General features: G+C 44.1%; 1 protein-coding gene across 5 annotated transcripts in view; it reads left to right on the top strand.

The window, feature by feature from the left end:
* The window catches only part of taf1c (TATA-box binding protein associated factor, RNA polymerase I subunit C), a 22,826-nt gene continuing 5,791 nt past the window's right edge, over positions 1-17,035 (top strand). The window contains exons 1-12 of one of the 5 annotated variants that reach the window (XM_061798899.1): positions 2-453; positions 2,217-2,328; positions 6,363-6,412; positions 6,486-6,581; positions 7,531-7,598; positions 7,684-7,925; positions 12,508-12,639; positions 12,715-12,832; positions 12,917-12,988; positions 13,114-13,249; positions 14,762-14,890; positions 15,362-15,551. In XM_061798899.1, coding sequence (XP_061654883.1) covers positions 337-453; positions 2,217-2,328; positions 6,363-6,412; positions 6,486-6,581; positions 7,531-7,598; positions 7,684-7,925; positions 12,508-12,639; positions 12,715-12,832; positions 12,917-12,988; positions 13,114-13,249; positions 14,762-14,890; positions 15,362-15,551 — 1,462 coding nt within the window. In that variant the 5' untranslated portion in view covers positions 2-336. Of the gene's footprint in view, positions 454-2,216; positions 2,329-6,362; positions 6,413-6,485; positions 6,582-7,530; positions 7,599-7,683; positions 9,326-9,347; positions 9,578-12,499; positions 12,833-12,916; positions 12,989-13,113; positions 13,250-14,761; positions 14,891-15,361; positions 15,552-17,035 lie in introns of those variants that run through there. The other 4 variants (XM_061798898.1, XM_061798901.1, XM_061798900.1 and 1 more) reach the window with 4 other exon arrangements.

Here is a 17,035-nt window from a genome sequence, read left to right on the forward strand (position 1 = left end):
TGACGCCGGAAGCAGACACGCTCTGTCGCGCCAAAGCACAGAAACTTAACCGTTTGTACTCACACACACACACACGTGCTGACCATGCTACATAGACGTGGGACAAATAGACAATCTACCAAACCTTTTTTTGAAGCTGAGGTCTCATTGAACGACTAAGTGTCGTCATATTTCGATCAGAAAAGAACCCTCTTTTATGTTCGCCCGGCTGCTGCTGCTGCTGCTGCTACAACAGTTAGCCAAATGTGATGGTGTTCATTTGAACCTATTCCAAGTTGTTCCCTGGTACAGCGAGGAGCCTGCCGCCACGTCTTACCACTCGGCTAATGCAAAGAAATGGATTACCACTTCCCACAGAAGCTTTTTCCGACATTCTACAACTGTGGACCGCCTGATGTGACGCGCAAACACTGTGCTGGAAATTGGGGCAGCTACGATCACGTCAAACTTCAGGTTTGGGAATTCACTGAGCTCATTGAAGAGTTGTGTGTCACAAATGTAGAGATGCGTGTCCAATAGTTTGCTTACCGCCAAATGTGGCCCATACGCGATGTCAGTCTTGATGGCAAAAGTAGTACTGGTTCAACTGGGTTTTGAAGTAAGTACACAAAAGTATGGAATTTGGACTGACAATTGTATACAATACTCGTTTGGATAACCTGACACAACGGAGTGCAGAAAACCTTTTCTTCAAAGTAGTTTCTCTGCCTTTTTTCTCTTTTTTTTTAAACTTATATAGTGCTCCTACTAGAAGAAAAGCGTCACATGACAAGCAATTAATCAATATCAATATTAATAGCCTTTATTTCAACCGGATATTAAAAAAAAAAAAGCCAAAAAGAGCAATTGCGATTTAACATCTGTTTTCCAAATTCCCAAAGTGACCTGGCCAAGATAGCAGCATCAAATCAAAATGGTTATACCAAAGAAAAACAAGAGTGGTATTAGCTGAACAGTTGAATTTCTTTGTCTTTTAGAATTGTCTTGAATTTATGTATGTGTTTCTCGTCCTGTCCATTCTGACTCTTGGGACCTTCATCTCTCTGATGTCCTGAGAACGCAGGCTGAGGTTCCTACACGTGTGAACACAACAAAACCAAGGAAGGATGGACGTATAAATACAATTCAGGCAGTGAGAGAGTCGATAAGCATACCAAGCTGAAGAATGTGCGATATAAGGAACAATGATGTACCGGTAATAAAACGCCAATCACAGTGCTTTATGGTATCCATCCATCCATCCATTTTGTGAGCCGCTTCTTCTCATGCCGGAGCCCATCCCGGCTGTCATCGGGCAGGAGGCGGGCTACGCCCTCAACTGGTTGCCAGCCAATCGCAGGGCACATACGAACAAACAACCATTCGCGCTCACGGTCACGCCTACGGGCAAGTTAGGGTCTCCAATGAATGCATGTTTTTTTTTGGGGTATGGGAGGAAAGCGGAGCGCCCGGAGAAAAGCCACGCAGAACATGCAAACTCCACACAGGCGGGGCCGGCCGGGGATTGAACCCGGGTCCTCAGAACTGTGAGGCTGACGCTCTAACCGGTCGGCCGCCGTTTATGGTATCCACTTTCTTTAAATACTGATAAAAAGCAGGGATCCATTGTCCGTAATCAAAATAACATTCTCCTATCTCAGCTAATGTTTTGAACTGAGTAACAACAATGCTCAGTTAGATTATGATAACAAATGAAAAAATATTGTCATGTGTCGTGTTATTTTAGATTAGATGGAGAATTTATGAATGCCAGAATCTGGTCGTTTTTGCCACAAATCATTCAAACAGCTAAATAAGGCCATGGATGGGCAATATCTTGCCTCTCAGAAGCTGTCGTTATTGGTCCCTGGTTCCGCATTCCTTCAGTTTGCTGCCTTCCCTGTTGTTCAACGGCCTTCTATGTTAGTAAGATCTCAGTCAGTCAATTAATGTCAACTGCAGTTGACCTTACATCTTTTTTTTTCATCCACGGCGGTTGAAAAAAGTAACAAGCCTATTTTGATAAAGGACTGGAGTACAAAGTACAGATATGTTTTCAAATGTAGGAAATAAAAGTAAAAAGTCATCAGAAAAGTAAATACTCCACGTACACATTTCTGAAGTGAAAACTCACAGTACAGTAACAAAGTATTTGTGCTTCCTCACGTCCCTCCACTATTCGTGTCTATTACAATCAAAAGTGCTTTACGTACGTACTATCACTGTTGTGTTTTCAGGGTGGAGCTGGACCTCCCGACAACTGGACTTTTACATCCAGTCATCAGATTAGAGGGGAAATATGGCGTCATAAAGAACCAGCACCAATTCCCTTCTTCAAACCCAGCCACCGTGAGTGACTGAGTGACAGACAGCTGTTATTTACACACGCGGACGAAATTGTTGGTACCCCTCTTTTAATGAATGACAATCATCGAATTAATTTGTAACTAGGGATGTACGATATCTTTATCTCATGGTTTGGTTTTATCATTGTATTAACCTTATGGCATTCTAATTATTGGAGCGTTGTGGTAAAGTTCACAGTATAGCATTGACTTACAGTATTGCAGGAAGGTTGGCGAACGCAGGTGGACTGAAAGAGCGCTCTCTTTTTCTTGCAGGCCGAATTCTTCTCGATAGGCTTTCGTAGTTTTTGTGAACAAGACATCTTCAAATCATATATTACTGTGCACTTCTATCCCCGTCCAGCCAATGTTTACATTGGTATAGCTCCAAAATGCTAATATTGCCGCAGCAATAATCATGCTATGCTCACAATAACAAAACTGTCCATTGAGTTTGTCATTTTTAAAATGTATAACATTAGAAATTGGGTACTGGCTACTAACAATTAATTATTCGCTTGAGTCCAAAAATTCAAGTCTAGTCAGAAACACAGGAACACTCTTAAAGGCAACGCCGGTAGGGTTCGCGCTGCCCATTTGTCACCTCGCCAATGGCTAATGAAAGGCCAGATGACAAAGATGTTACGGGGTCAGTTCAAATTTCATATTTGCATTGTTTACCTGTTATGTAATACATGCAAGTAACTCCCAGCAAGCTTTGAACCATAGTTTATCCCCAAAAATTAGGTTTTTATGACGCATATTGAGCCCTCCCCCAACACACCTGAAGCTCAAGACGCCAGGGCGCGGTTCCTCTATCCACCACAAGTGACGTTGCGTTTGACAAGCACTATTCCGACACTAACGGCGAGCAACGTGTTGGAATAGGAGGAGGAGGATTTCAACGTACAGGAGCACCCGACTGAACTTGGCCTCGTTAAACCGTGCTCAAATATCTAATATCTATTGGTCTGCTGCGGTTCGCAGCCCTATTCCCCTTGTCTGCTGTGTCCCTCGGTCTGTCCCTTTGTCTGAAACCCTTTTCTGTCAGGGCTGGCTGCATTTTCAATAAATAACAGAATAATGAAAAGAAAAATGACAGCTGTGGTTTGTAAAGGGCTTCTAGAGATATCGAGAAGACTTTTCTTCTCGATATCTTTGTCCTCTGACCGTTAAAACAGGATGCGGCGAAGCGAATGTTGCCCATGTTAGCCACACTGGCGAATCAAAATCCCATTGGCTAAGAGGTTTCATGACCCAGTGCCAACTCTGGCAGGGTTAGAAACAGCGACGTATCATGACATAAAATAATCATTGGAATCCTAGTCAGTTTCTTTTCTTCCGCTTAGTGATATTGTAAGATTATTTGCTTTTCTGAGCAGCCTCTGTGATATATTTTCATTTGAAATGTGGACATTCCATTTGAAGAGAGGGAAGTATGTAAGATGATTTCTTTTTGCATTGATATGTATTGAGTCCAAGCGTAACGGGGAGTTGAAATCATTCCCTCTCGGCGTGATGGTCTTTCACCCGATTTGCTCAAATTCGGCTGAGCGTCTGTCTGTGTGTCCTGCAAATCATCTTGAATTCTCTTTTTTTGGATAAACGTTTGCCCCTTATATAACCTAGTTACATTCGGCAAAGCGGTGTTTCGTCCACATCCCGATGCAGCATTTGGGTCGTGGGCTAGTCAGGCAATCAGTGTATTTCCTGTGACGCGCTCACGTGGTCTCATGGGTCTGCAATCGTCTCCAATCGGGTGCGTATATATTCTAATAAGGAAATGGAGCGCTGGAGCAGCCTGGCTAAGCGACGCGGCTACGTATAGCGGGTAGAGGCGACACGGCAGTGGATTTTGAATCCGACAACCTCCCACAGAGATTGAGTCCACTTCCTCTCAACCTGAGTGACTTTAAAACAAACAAACAAAAAACATCCCTTCCACTCCCACAGAAAAGATATTCGTACCCAAACAGTTACAACTTATTTGTTGAAAAGTAGTGCAATTGACGAATAATTGTGATTACAATATAATCGTGATTATTATTTTGTTCATAATCGTGCAGCCCTAGCGTCAATATTTATTTTAATGTATTTATTGCATCAATCTTATAATGGCGACCCATTTGTAGCCAAATGTCTTTTTGTATGTAGAACCAATGGGCCGGTACGTCATCACAGCATGTGCCTAAAACGGACCAATCACGACAGATGATCTCCGCGGTGTTATTTTTGTCGGATGTGCGGCAAGCTACGCAGACGTGCCGCGCGGGGCAATTCGTCGATCACGTGATGCGATGCGGACGTTGTCGGACTCGCGACCGCGGTGGTATGAAGAGGCCTTAAACTAACCTAAGAGGCATTGAGCGCATGTATATGGATGAATTTGCTTGAATAATACGACTTGCATCGCCTTGAGTAATCTTTTGAAGAATGCACTCATTTTCTTGGGGATAGATGGAGGCAATGCCACCAAGCTTAATCCTTAAAAAGCGGTTGTCCGTAGCATCATCAGCAATAACGTTGAGATGGAGTATTTTTGTAGGCTAATCAGTATACAGTACCGTACTGTACTATCTATTCAGGATCCTTTCATTTTCCGAACCGCTTATCCTCACTGGGTCCGCGGGCGTGCTGGAGCCTATCCCAGCTCTCTTCAGGCGGCGGGAGGAGGGGTACACCCTGAACTGGTCGCCAGCCAATCCCAGGGCACATATAAACAAACAACCATTCGCACTCACACTCGCACCTACGGGCAATTTAGAGTCTTCAATCAACCTAGCACGCATGTTTTGGGGATGTGGAAGAGGAAAGCGGAGTACCCGGAGAAAACCCATGCAAACTCCACACAAGCGGGGCCGGGATTTGAACCCCGGTCCCCAGAACTGTGAGGCAGATTTGCCAATCAGTTGTCCACCGTGCCGCCCTCTCCTCAAGATGACATCTTTAAATAGTCGCAGCTTTTGCATGATACTTCCATAGAGTGACACTCTAACAGATGTAGTAGAAAAGTGTCAATTGCAAAAATTGGCTTTGGCTAAATATGTCCCCTTTAATGTAAATATGAAGTTGTGAACATTTATAATGACTATTTCCCAAGATATTGTTACCAAGGTTCCAGTAGACTAGCTTAGAACTTCAAGCAGCTGCAGTATCAGGTAGAATGAATTGTGTAGCACCAAACTTCATAGTTTCAGCCAAATCCATCCTGTAGTTCCTGAGAAATAGAATTACGAGTGAAATCCCATTCTATTACAAAGAATGCCGTTATCATGGCAACCAATGCTGACTTTTTCAAATTTTAGAAATGTTTATAATACAGTGTAGTACATTATGGGTTCATATATAAATGTCCAAATTTGTGTCGCTTAGCTTAATTATTTTCACAAACATTTTTGTCCATTTCTGCTAATTAGAGCCTTGAAATGAGCATATGCACAAGACATGAGTTCAAAATCGAATTCAGCATGGCCAATTACATTGGATAGACTGTGTTACTCCAATCTGCAAATCTCAACGCTGTACTGGGTTTATATTCCATTAGATTTTCTTGAACACGTTTGCTTAGGATTATTTATTTTTCTGAGAAATCAAGAGTGCTTCGTTCCAAAATCACTTTTTAGCGGTTTGAAAATCCACTAACCAATTTGTGTTTGGAAAGTAAATCCGTCATATGCGGCTCTTTAGTCATCATCTTTTGGTGTTTAATTGTGGCGCTTTCATTCTTGGGTTGACAGTTTTAGGAGTGGGTTCCAACAGTTTCTAAAACAGTAATAACATAATTGCGGTTCAAAATGCTGATTTTCATGATGATAGGCAGGCAGCCCTAGAAATTGGCCAAGGTGGCTTCTTCCAACTTGAAACAGAAGAAAAGCCCTGATTTAATTGGTCACTAGTCCTTATTTTCGGTCAACTCAAACCTTGGCTCCATTACGCTATACAACATGCATTCTGGTAATGTTTATTTGATGTGGTAGCTGTAATTTTCGAATCATTTGTTGTGTTGATTTTGTTATTATTTCCCACCCAAACGTTCAGCTTTCATTTGGTCTTCAGCTCCTCCTGATCCACTCCACTTCACAGCGCATGTGAGTGTGGTCTTAAATCCAGATTGTTTGTTCCGGAGTGTTTTTGAATGTTCTTCAAATCTGTTGTCTCTAGATGCAGAACTTCTACTGGGATCATTGCCAGGACGCCTTTGGGTGCATCACTGAAGTTTTGGGGAACTATTTCCGTTTTAAATGTGGCTTGAAAAAGGTTGTTGTGCTTTATTTACCAAGGATCTGTTCACGAAACGAAACCATTGTCATGACTAACTTGATGAACTACCTTCCACTGGGTCATGGTCTGTGCAGACCCGTCAAGCTTTCCAAAACAAACTATTTTCTTGTACCTTGCTTTTTGCGCTGGAACAGAAAAAAAGTCCAATTTGGTCCCAAAATGTTTTGCCGATGCATTGGCTATCCTCGACTCGTTCAGTGACCGAAGAGTCGAGCGTTCGAATCCCGGCTCCGACTGTCAGCTATCCAAGTGTCATTGGGCAAGACGTTGAACCCCAAAATCGTTCCATTGTGGCTGGCAGCAGCCATTAATGTGTGTCTGAATAGGTGAACGTGTGAGCATTTTGCATTTGCGCTTTGGGCGCCGTGACAGTGTGTAGTTACAGCGTTATAACCCGATCCATTTACCCCATTACCGAAAACGTTAAGATTTTCCTTCACTGCTGTTAGTCGCTCGCTGTCAGTCTGGGAACTGTCATTTTCCAGCAAAACAACTGTTCCTCCTCATTAACTATGCATTCCAGTGCTCTGGAGTCAGTCGCGGCTTTCTTCGCACCCGCCGCTCCAGTGCTTGGCGTTTTACTTGGCGGAAAGGTTCTACTACTCGGCAATGGAAAGCAATCTCATGAAGCACACGCAAAAATCCAATTTATTTAATGTTGCAAATATGATGACAAACCAGTATAACTATGTCAAAGTGAAATTTTGCAGCCACAAGAAGGTAACCACAGGTCATGAAATCATTGCCATTTTGAATTGACAACGTTCGTGCGTTCAACAAGAATGGATAAAAAGCTAACTTTCCAATGGGGTGTAGTTATTTATTGTATTTTTTGGCAAATTGTTGTGGATTACCTTGGAGGGAAGAAAACGCATGACTGACTTGTTGCAAATGTGGTTGTGTTGTGCACGTGTGCGGATTACAGCATCAACACAGAGATGCAGTGCATACATGGAAGATAACACGTGTCCTTGACAAGCTGAGCTTACCAATGTAAGTGTTGCACTGCACAGATATTTGCAATGGAAACACTTCTGAACGTGTGACTGTTTTATGATATTTTTGTTATGCTTCTCAGATGTCACGAGTGCCCCAGAACACTGCAGAGGTACAGTGCTTTGCTGTCAGATGCCGTGCAAAGTGTGCCGCCAGAGCTCCTGGGCTCTCTGTTGCACGAGGAACTGACTGAGCAGAGAGACCGCCAGCGGTTCTCTGAAGGAGCTACCGGGGGCGCTCTGAACTTCATTCCCTTCTCACAAAGTGGAGACTCGCAACATGGCTGTCTTCTCTATCCAGGAAACCAGGGAATGGACCGGCTCAGTATCCTTCAGCAAAATGGTGTCTGAAGTCAGTTTGATATTAGAATTTGTTACGCATCAATCGGTGAGTGATTAGGGGTGTTGTCTCACAACAAGATTGTTCCAGTTTAAAATCGCAGCTCAGGGCTCATCAATTTAGGCTGTCTGCTACGGCACAGATCTTTTTTGTAACTGCTGAATCCAGGACATATTTCGTTTCTTTAAAACAGTACAGAAGTGCAATCTGCTCTTCCACTTTTGATGACGTCACATAGTGTTCTTGCATATAAAGGTCCCTTATTTTGGCTATTTAGATCTCCATAGAATGACTCTTTAACATGTACTTAGTATAAAAGTGTCAATTTTATTTACAAAAAAAAAACCTTGGTTTTTGTCATAGGAGTGTTCAGAAAAGCCCCTGACAGCTACTTCTGTTTGACCCAGTTTTCTATCCTTTTCCATATTTGGCTAAGACAAATCTGATTGGTTGCCTCCGTTTAGATGACACACTTGTAAGAGCACACTCGCTTGGGAGCCGAAAGGGAAGGTGGAGATTTTCCGTAGTGACGTAGATAAGGTCGAGAAATTCCAATGACCTGATTTCGGTCCTCTCGGCAGAAAAACCGTCTGCAACTTAGAAATGCGTGGTTTACTGAGGCACCGCAGAGACAATATTACATGCCAAATATGTCTCCTTTATGTAACATGCCAACCAATTGAATTTCGTTGTTGTTGCATATATTAGTATTGTAATTAGGACCCAATCGAGGAGGAATTATTTGGCAGGAAAAAAAATCAAATAACTGATTAATTGGCTGAATAATTTAAGAAGTATATAATGAATAAAATCCATTTTTTTGGTCCTCTCTATATCCAGATGTAGCATTTCTCCTTAAAATTACATAAAATCAATGGCAATTTTCCATTGATTTGTCCATTTATTAATCAAATACATTTTGTGTCGCAATCAATCAAAAGAAGTACATGCGTAAAAGAAGTCACAACTTGCTCATTTCTCAACACCTTTTAACAAGGTGCACGAACGTCTTTGTCAACGTCAGAGTGTGTGCTTTCAATTCAGAACATGCATCTGTGATATTTTGGTTTTCATGCTGTCGACAAGGCAATGTGGGTTCCCGTTCCATTGGGCTCACCACCTGTGGGAGGGCCCAAGGGGTCGGTGCTGTGTGAGCGGGGCGGCGGCCGAAGGCGGGGAGCTTGGCGGTCTGATCCCCGGCTACAGAAGCTGGCTCTATGGACGTCTGATGTCACCTTTCTGGAAGGGAAAAGAGCCTGAGCTGGTGTGTGAGGTCGAGAAATTCCGACAGGACATCGTCGGGCTCAGCTCAACACACAGCTTGGGCTCCGGTGCCAGTCTTTTCGAGAGGGGTTGGACTCTCTTCCACTCTGGCGTTACCCACGGTGAGAGGCGTCGTGCAGGTGTGGGCATACTGATTACCCCCAGCTCAGTGCCTGTATGTTGGGATTCACCCCAGTAGATGAGAGGGTAGCCTCCCTCTGCTTTCGGGTGGGGGAATGGTCCTTAATGTTGTTTGTGCCAATGCACCAAACAGCAGCTCAGCCTACCCACGCTATTTGGAATCCTTGGAGTGGGTGCGGGAGAGCGCTCCAGCTGGGAACTCCCTTGTTCTGCTGGAAGACTTCAACGCTCAGGTAGGCAATAACATTGAGATCTGGAAGTACATGATTGGGTAGAACAGAACTAGGTAGAACTTCACCCACGTCCCGGAGAGGAGTTTGGTGAGGCCATGGAATTCCTTCGAGGAAATTCTGGTCCACCATCTGGTGTCTCAGATGGGGAAGCAGTGCACCATCAAGACTGTTTATAGTGGGGATAGGGCACTGCTGACCTCAATTCAGGACGTTGTGAGTTGGTGGGCCGTATACTTCGAACACCTCCTCAGATCTTCCCAGGAGGAAGCAGAGTCTGGGAACTCTGACCCGGGTTCCTCTATCTCTGGGGTTAAAGTCACCGAGGTGCTTAAAAAGCTCCTGGGGGGCATGGCCCTGGGGTTGGATGAGATCTGCCCTGAGTTCCTAAAGGTTCTGGATGTTGCAGGGCTGTCCTGGTTGACACACACCTGCAATATCGCGTAGTCATCGGGGAGAGTACCTCAGACCGGGCTGGTGGTCCCCCACAGGCGAGTGTATTCCAACTATAGGGGGATCACACTCGTCAGCCTCCCTGTTAAGGTCTATTCAGGGGTTCTGGAGAGGATGGTCCATCAGGAAGTCAAATCTCAGATTCAGGAGTATTCATTGTAGTTTTTGTCCTGCCCGTGGAACGGTGGAGCAGGTCTACACAGTCAGCAGGATGCATCCAAGTTGGCCCAACCAGTCTACATGTGTTTTTGTGGACTTTGAACATGTCCCTCGGGGATTTCTGTTGAGGGTATAGGGTGTAGGACCCCATGATATGGCCTGTTCGGTCCCTGTACGACTGGTGTCAGTTTGGTCGGCATTGGCGAATATGTTTCCAGTGAGGGTGGACTCCGCCAAGGCTGCCCTTTGTCACGGATTCTGTTCATTACCTTCATGGACAGAATTTCTAGGTGCATCCGAGGTGTTGAGGTGGTCTGTTTTTTGTGGATATGGTTCTGATAGCGTGATCAAGTCGCAATCTTCAGCTCTTCACTGGAGCGGTTAGCAGCCGAATGTGAAGAGGCTGGGATGAAAATCATCACCTCCAAATTTGAGACCATGGTCCTCTATCGGAAAGGGGTGGCATTCCCTCTCCAGGTCAGGGAAGCGACCCTACCCCAAGTTAAGGAGTTCAAGTTTCTCGGGGTCTTGTTCACGAGTGAGGGAAGAATGGAAAGGAGTTCGACAGGCAGGTCGGTGCAGCATCTGTAGTGATGCGGACTCTGTACTCTCTCGGTCAGTCGTGGTGAAGAAGGAGCTGAGCCAAAAGGCAAAGCTCTCAATTTACCGGTCGATCTACGTTCCTACCCTCACCTATGGTCACGAGCTGTGGGTCGTGACCGAAAGAACAAGATCGTGAATAGAAGTGGCCGAAAAAGTTTCCTCCGTAGAAAAAGTTTCATCCCTAAGAGATGGGCTGAGAAGCTCGGTCATCTGGGAGGGGCTCAGAGTTCAGCCACTGCTCCTCTGCATTGAGAGGTGCCAATTGAGATGGCTCGGGTATCTGGTTAGGATGCCTCCCGATGCCTTCCGGGAGGCCCAAGAGACGACCCAGGACACGCTGGAGAGACTATGTCTCCCGGCTAGCATGAGAAGACCTGCACGAAGTGGTTGGGGAGAGGGGGATTCTGGGCTTCCCTGCTTAAGCTACTGCTTCCGCGACCCAACCACGGATCAGCGGAAGTAAATGGTTGGGTGGATGGGCTGTTGACAAACAGAGAATGCGCAGACACTTTGCCCCTACTAGCTTTAACGTAGCCGTAGGCTCAAAGCATATCTATGAGCTCAAAGGGGCATGTCGTATTCATCTACCTGTTTGGTTATATCTATGGTAATGATGGTAAAGCCACACATTTCATAGAATGCAATGCAAGACACAACACACTGAATTACTGGATTATAGAGATGTAAGGATAAAAAAAGACATTAATCCTTGTTGTATATGTTTATATTAGCAGGAGTTGGTGGAATCACATTTGTAGTTGGTTTGTGTTGCATTGTTTTTTGCTTTTAATGAAACCAGGACTTTAGGTTGTGTGTATTATAGTGACCTCCCAGTCAATACACCCATTTCCAAATCCTAATAAGGCATCCATCCATCCATCCATTTTTCCAAACGCATATCCTCACTAGGGTCGCAGGCCTATCCCAGTTATCTTCGGGTGAGAGGTGGGGTAGACTCTGAAATGTGGGCAATTTAGAGTCTTCAGCTAACCTACCATGCACGTTTTGGGGATGTGGTAGGAAAGCGTAGTACCGGGAGAAAAACCCACGCAGGCACGGGGAGAACATGCAACCTCCACACAGGTGAGGCTAGATTTGAACCCCGGTCCTCAGAACTGTGAGGCAGACGTGCTAAGCAGTCATCCACTGTGTCGCCCCCTCATCAGGCATTGCTTGTTAAAATCAATTGCTTTAGTCTATGACTGGACAGTATGCACTGCACTTTTAGCTACTCTAGAAGGATGAACTGATGTACATTTCATTTAGCAATGTTCTCTTATCCATTATCATTACTTGCTCGACCATTAGAAGAGTTTAGGGTAATAATTTGTGTGGGAAAAACATGAAAAAGTATAAATGGCGGGAACAAACAAATTGGTAGAATTGTCGATGATTTTTGCCAATTGGCCGTTCTAATAAAATGATCATGATCGTCATCATTCCAACCCAAATTGTACTCTGTGTGATGTTTAACAACTGCACCTCGGGTTCAGCTTGAATGTTCACCCTTCGGTTGACGCCATTCAAAAAACAGTGTTATGTATGCATCCAAAATGCTACTCAGGAAAGGTTTCGACTATTAGATTGTTTTTGCTTATGAAAAGATTGGTCACTGCACGTTTGACACTTTATGGCTCCAATCAGTCAGTATTAGTCAGCACTCAACACACCTGAACGCTGAAGGTGTTCTGGTTATGTTTGTTAAAACAGCACCTCAGACTTCCACAGAGTGGAGTTGGATCACCACCGAGACAAATGTTTCTCCATGAACTCCAGCGAAAGCAAACCATTCAGCTTCCAACTGAAAGGCCCTATCCGACAGATCAGCGCAGCCTCGTTGTTCAACATTTGTAAGGCGGAAAAACAATTCCGGTCCTCGGGAGATCACTGTTGCTTTCTCCACGTTGATAGCCTTCTGTTTGTAGGTTGTGTTTCTGTGAGGTCAGATCATTTGTGTGGCGTTTGGAGATTTAGCGAGAGAGAAGAACCACGTTTGCTGCAAGTTGTTGACACCAAAGAGGTTTTCACTTGTGCTAGTGTCAGGTAAGTCTGTGGAATACAGCCTATACCTCAGAAAAAGAATCCATTTCTGTACAAATTAAATCCATTTCATTTTTATGTCATCAGTCCTCATATCTTAGGTGAAGTTTTGGTGGCAAGTGAAAGTGGAACAACAAACCTGTGGACTGTTGGGAAAGGGTAAGAGCATTTTGCAGTGAATTTCTTCAAAGGAAGGAAGCTGCTAGCTGGTGCTCCGGAGGTTTAGGCTAAAGGCTGTCGAAAATGCAGGTTACATTTTCTAATTGTTTACCATGCTGTGTCAGGATCCAAAAGGTTTGGGAAGACACCACCAATCTTTACTTTAACGCTAAGTCATCATGGCGATGGTGTGAATTCTCTGCTCATCCTCGGGTGATGCTCTACGCTGACAGGACTGGTGCAGACCTCTGCGATATCAGGGTGAGATTGAACGGCACAAAATAATAAACATACATGCTGACTCGTCGCCTTTTGGCAAAATTTGCCGTTTTGAACTCAAAATAGGCCATTTGCGTGAATAGCATAGATCCAAGGAGTTTTTCGCCGCCGTCGCTGTTTCGTAGTCCTTGAACGCCGGCAGCTAGATCCACTCCACATATCCACCATCCACACACAGATGTCATTTCTGAATATTACTCCGCGGTGGACTAATATGCGAGCGCATTGCCCTGAGGGGTCCGCCTGTTCGCTCGGGACCTACTTCGGATAAGTCACAGGAGTTGACGAGACCAGATAAAACACTTCCGCCGCTTCTGCTGCTAAGAAGTAATGGTATGGTACGGGAGTTGTTCACATGTTGGTTTGAATGAGCTGAACACGTGGGAGTTGGAACCCTGCGAATCGGTTGAGAGATAAGGAAAGGGCAGCTAAAAATGTAGAATGTGTGGCTAAAATGCGGGTATTTCACACATTGTAGAATGTGGGTAGTGTGGGAATATGGGGAATGTGGAAAACGTAGTAAGTGCAATGGTTTGAATTGGTGAAGAAATGTGGAAGCGGGGTGAACAAGGAAGAATAGAGTGGAATGGGGAAGAATTTGGGTGTTAAAATAGTAAAATGAGGGTGAAAAATGGGGAATACGGGAATCTGTGTTGAAGTTCTGAATGAGCTGAAAGTTTTAAAAGTGAAAAAGAATGAAGTGAAAGTATTTTGTTGAAAGTGTCATTGGGAATGAATGGGAATCTTTCGGGTGTAAAATGTGGAATTGTGGGTAATCTGAAAATGTTGCGGCTTAGATGAGTAATTTTTCGAACACGTCCAAGTTGGAACGGAGGGAATCGGATGTCAATGCCTTCAGCATTCACACAATTAGCAAACGCGCCTACAATTATGGATGTTAATGTTAAATGTATTAAGTGATGTTAGGGATTATGTCACAACACAGAATCAACTAACTTGAAATTCCGAAATGGCCATAAATAAAAACAGAAAATACTGTGCTTAATATTTTCCTGGAGGATGCATTTGGGATTAGCCTTTGAAGTTGTTAAGATGAAGCGAAACAGCGACTGATTTTCGTCAATTCTTTTCCAGAATGAGAGTGCTTAAAGAGGAGGATGCTATTCATGTGGCACAGCTTGAAGCAGGCATCAGGTGCAGGTGGAGATGGGCCTGACTCAAGTTGGAGGCCAGAACAAAAAAGCAAAGCGATGAGACTCATTTCATTTGAGCGGTGTAAAGAAATGTGTTTATTTTGGCTTATTGTACTCTTCAGAGTCTTCCAGATTGCTTAATTTAATTCTCTGCGGGGGATTGCCCCCAGCCCAACCCTTTTTCATGCCTTTGGTGTTTGCATGTCTGGGGAAAAAAAAGCTAAATTATACTCCACACCTTGGTAATAGTGATACATGTATTTAAAAGAGGTCTGCTAGAATGAAGTTGCTGCTCCAAAAGGTGATTTCTTGTCATGGCCCTTTTTTTGGTTCCCTCCAGGCGAGTCCTCGCTCCAATCAAACACTGTTTCGCATCAGCAGCTCTGCACAGTGTCAAAGTGGAGAGAGGCTCATCCTCTGCAAATATCTGGCAGATGCTCACCCTTTTCACCATCTCGTCACCACTCAGGTACCTCAATGAAGGCTCAGTGTTGGATACATTTTATTTGGGGAGAAAAATGTGTTTGATTCTTCCTTGAGTCATTATTTTTGGGCACGTCCCATTTGTCAGGTGTTCCTGAACAAACGACTTCATTTTAGTGTCTCGCTCTTTTTAGCCTGAAGTGATTGGCAATGCCAACCATGCTCTTTTTAACAAAACAAAACAAAACAAAAAAATGTTGTATTGGAGAAGAACCACACATAACTGGATAAGATGGAATTGGCTATGAAAGTTTCTGGTCAAACGTTGGCCATGGTTGGGGCTTCTTTTCACTTCAAAGATACGCTTCAAACCTCTTACTTATTTACATAATCAGAGAGGCTGCTTTTGCCCTGCAGGTTGCCCAATTCTGGGGTAATATGATTTATATATTTATTGTTACATTTACAATTGATCAACCTACATTGGATTCATTAGACGACGTCGTTCTGTTCTTAGTACTCAGCCTACATAATGGACGAGCGATTCCCCTGCTTGCCAATGCTGAAGATGGATCACATGATGCAGTCCCCGCCGATGTTCTGTCATATCCTTCCCGGTGTATCCTCATCCTGTTGCGGCACAGGAGCCACCAAGGTCTTACTGGGTTCCCAGAGCTCTCAGGAAATCACCCAGCTGCAGTACTCGGGTTTGTTGACAATAGTGAGCTACTTGACAATAAGATATACAGTCCCCTCCCAAAGTATTGGAACGGCAAGGTCAATCCCTTTTGGGTTTCAGATCAAAAGGTAAATGAGACAAAAGTTCAGAATTCCAGCTTTTATTTCCTGGTATCATGGTATTTACATCTAGATGTGTTAAACAACTCAGGACAAAGCACATTTTGTTTTGAAGCCACCCACTTTTCAAGTGAGCAAAAGTATTGGAACAGACATTCAATTAACTTCAAGTGAATAACATTTCATATTTGGTGGCTTCACCCCTCCTTGCAATAACTGCATCAAGTCTGCGACCCATTGACTTCACCACGGTGTTGTATTCTTCATTTGAAATGCTTTTCTAGCCCTTTACTGTTACTCTGTTTCATTTCTTGTTTGTTTCTCCCTTCAGTCCTCTCTTCAGGCGGTAAATTGCATGATCTATTGGGTTAAGGTCCGGTGATTGACTTGACCTTCCACTTTTTCCCCCCTGATGGAGTCCTTTGTTGTGTTGGCAGTGTGTTTGGGGTCGTTGTCTTGTTGCACGATGAAGCGTCTCCCGACGGATGCATTTTTCTGTATATTGCCAGACAAAATGGTTTTGTAGCTGTAGCATATATTAGGTGAATAAAAATGTAATTAATAAAAAGGCTGGAGTGAAAAAAAGGGGAGGGGCCCGCTCTTCCTTTCCCACCACCTTTGGGACCAAAAGGGAAGCTGGACCGACCGCCTCTGAGTGCTACTTTTCCATTTTAGGATTATTTTGTGGTTTAAACCCAGAGGAATAAAATATTAATTATAGCGAGATCATTTTCCCGCTTTGCATTGTCCCGTGCCCATCCTCTTCAATCCCTGTAACGAATGTTTCAGTTGTATGTGTTTGTTGAGAACACTGTAATATTTGCAATGTGGCATTTGTGTGGTGTGAAGAGAAACATTTCGTCCGATTCAGTTGACAACAGATTTGACATCAGGCATTCCAAGTTTGCAGAAATACAGTCACTAGTGGCGTTCATCTAAAGTTTTTAAAATATTAGCTCACGCTCAAGTTCAGACAAGACTGTGATCAGTTAATCTAGGTTGCAGTGGCTTTCCACTGCCTGTGGGTGTCGCCAATACCCCGTCCATTGTCCCACCCTGGCTGGCAGGTGTCGGGCACACAGCAGGAAGGAGACTTCTTCGTTGGTGAGGCTCTCCAGGCTGGCTGGTGGTGGAAGTTAATTAATGTAGCATTCTGGTGCGAAACCAGATGTCTTTTGTCTCCGCTCTGATGCTCCTGGTCCTGGTAATTCACTTAGCGTCGGCCTTTGAAACCAATGTCTCTTGCAACTCTGTGGTCGTAGCCCGAGATTGGGGTGCTGGGTGTCCTCTTTTAATGGCGTGTGTGTTACATTGTCTTTAGAATTCATTCTACTGCTACCATCATGAGTTACATCATCAATGAAGACAAGTGAGCCCGTTCCAGAAGCAGCCA

Source organism: Phyllopteryx taeniolatus, chromosome 15, assembly GCF_024500385.1.
Source record: "Phyllopteryx taeniolatus isolate TA_2022b chromosome 15, UOR_Ptae_1.2, whole genome shotgun sequence".
Lineage (NCBI taxonomy): Eukaryota > Metazoa > Chordata > Actinopteri > Syngnathiformes > Syngnathidae > Phyllopteryx > Phyllopteryx taeniolatus.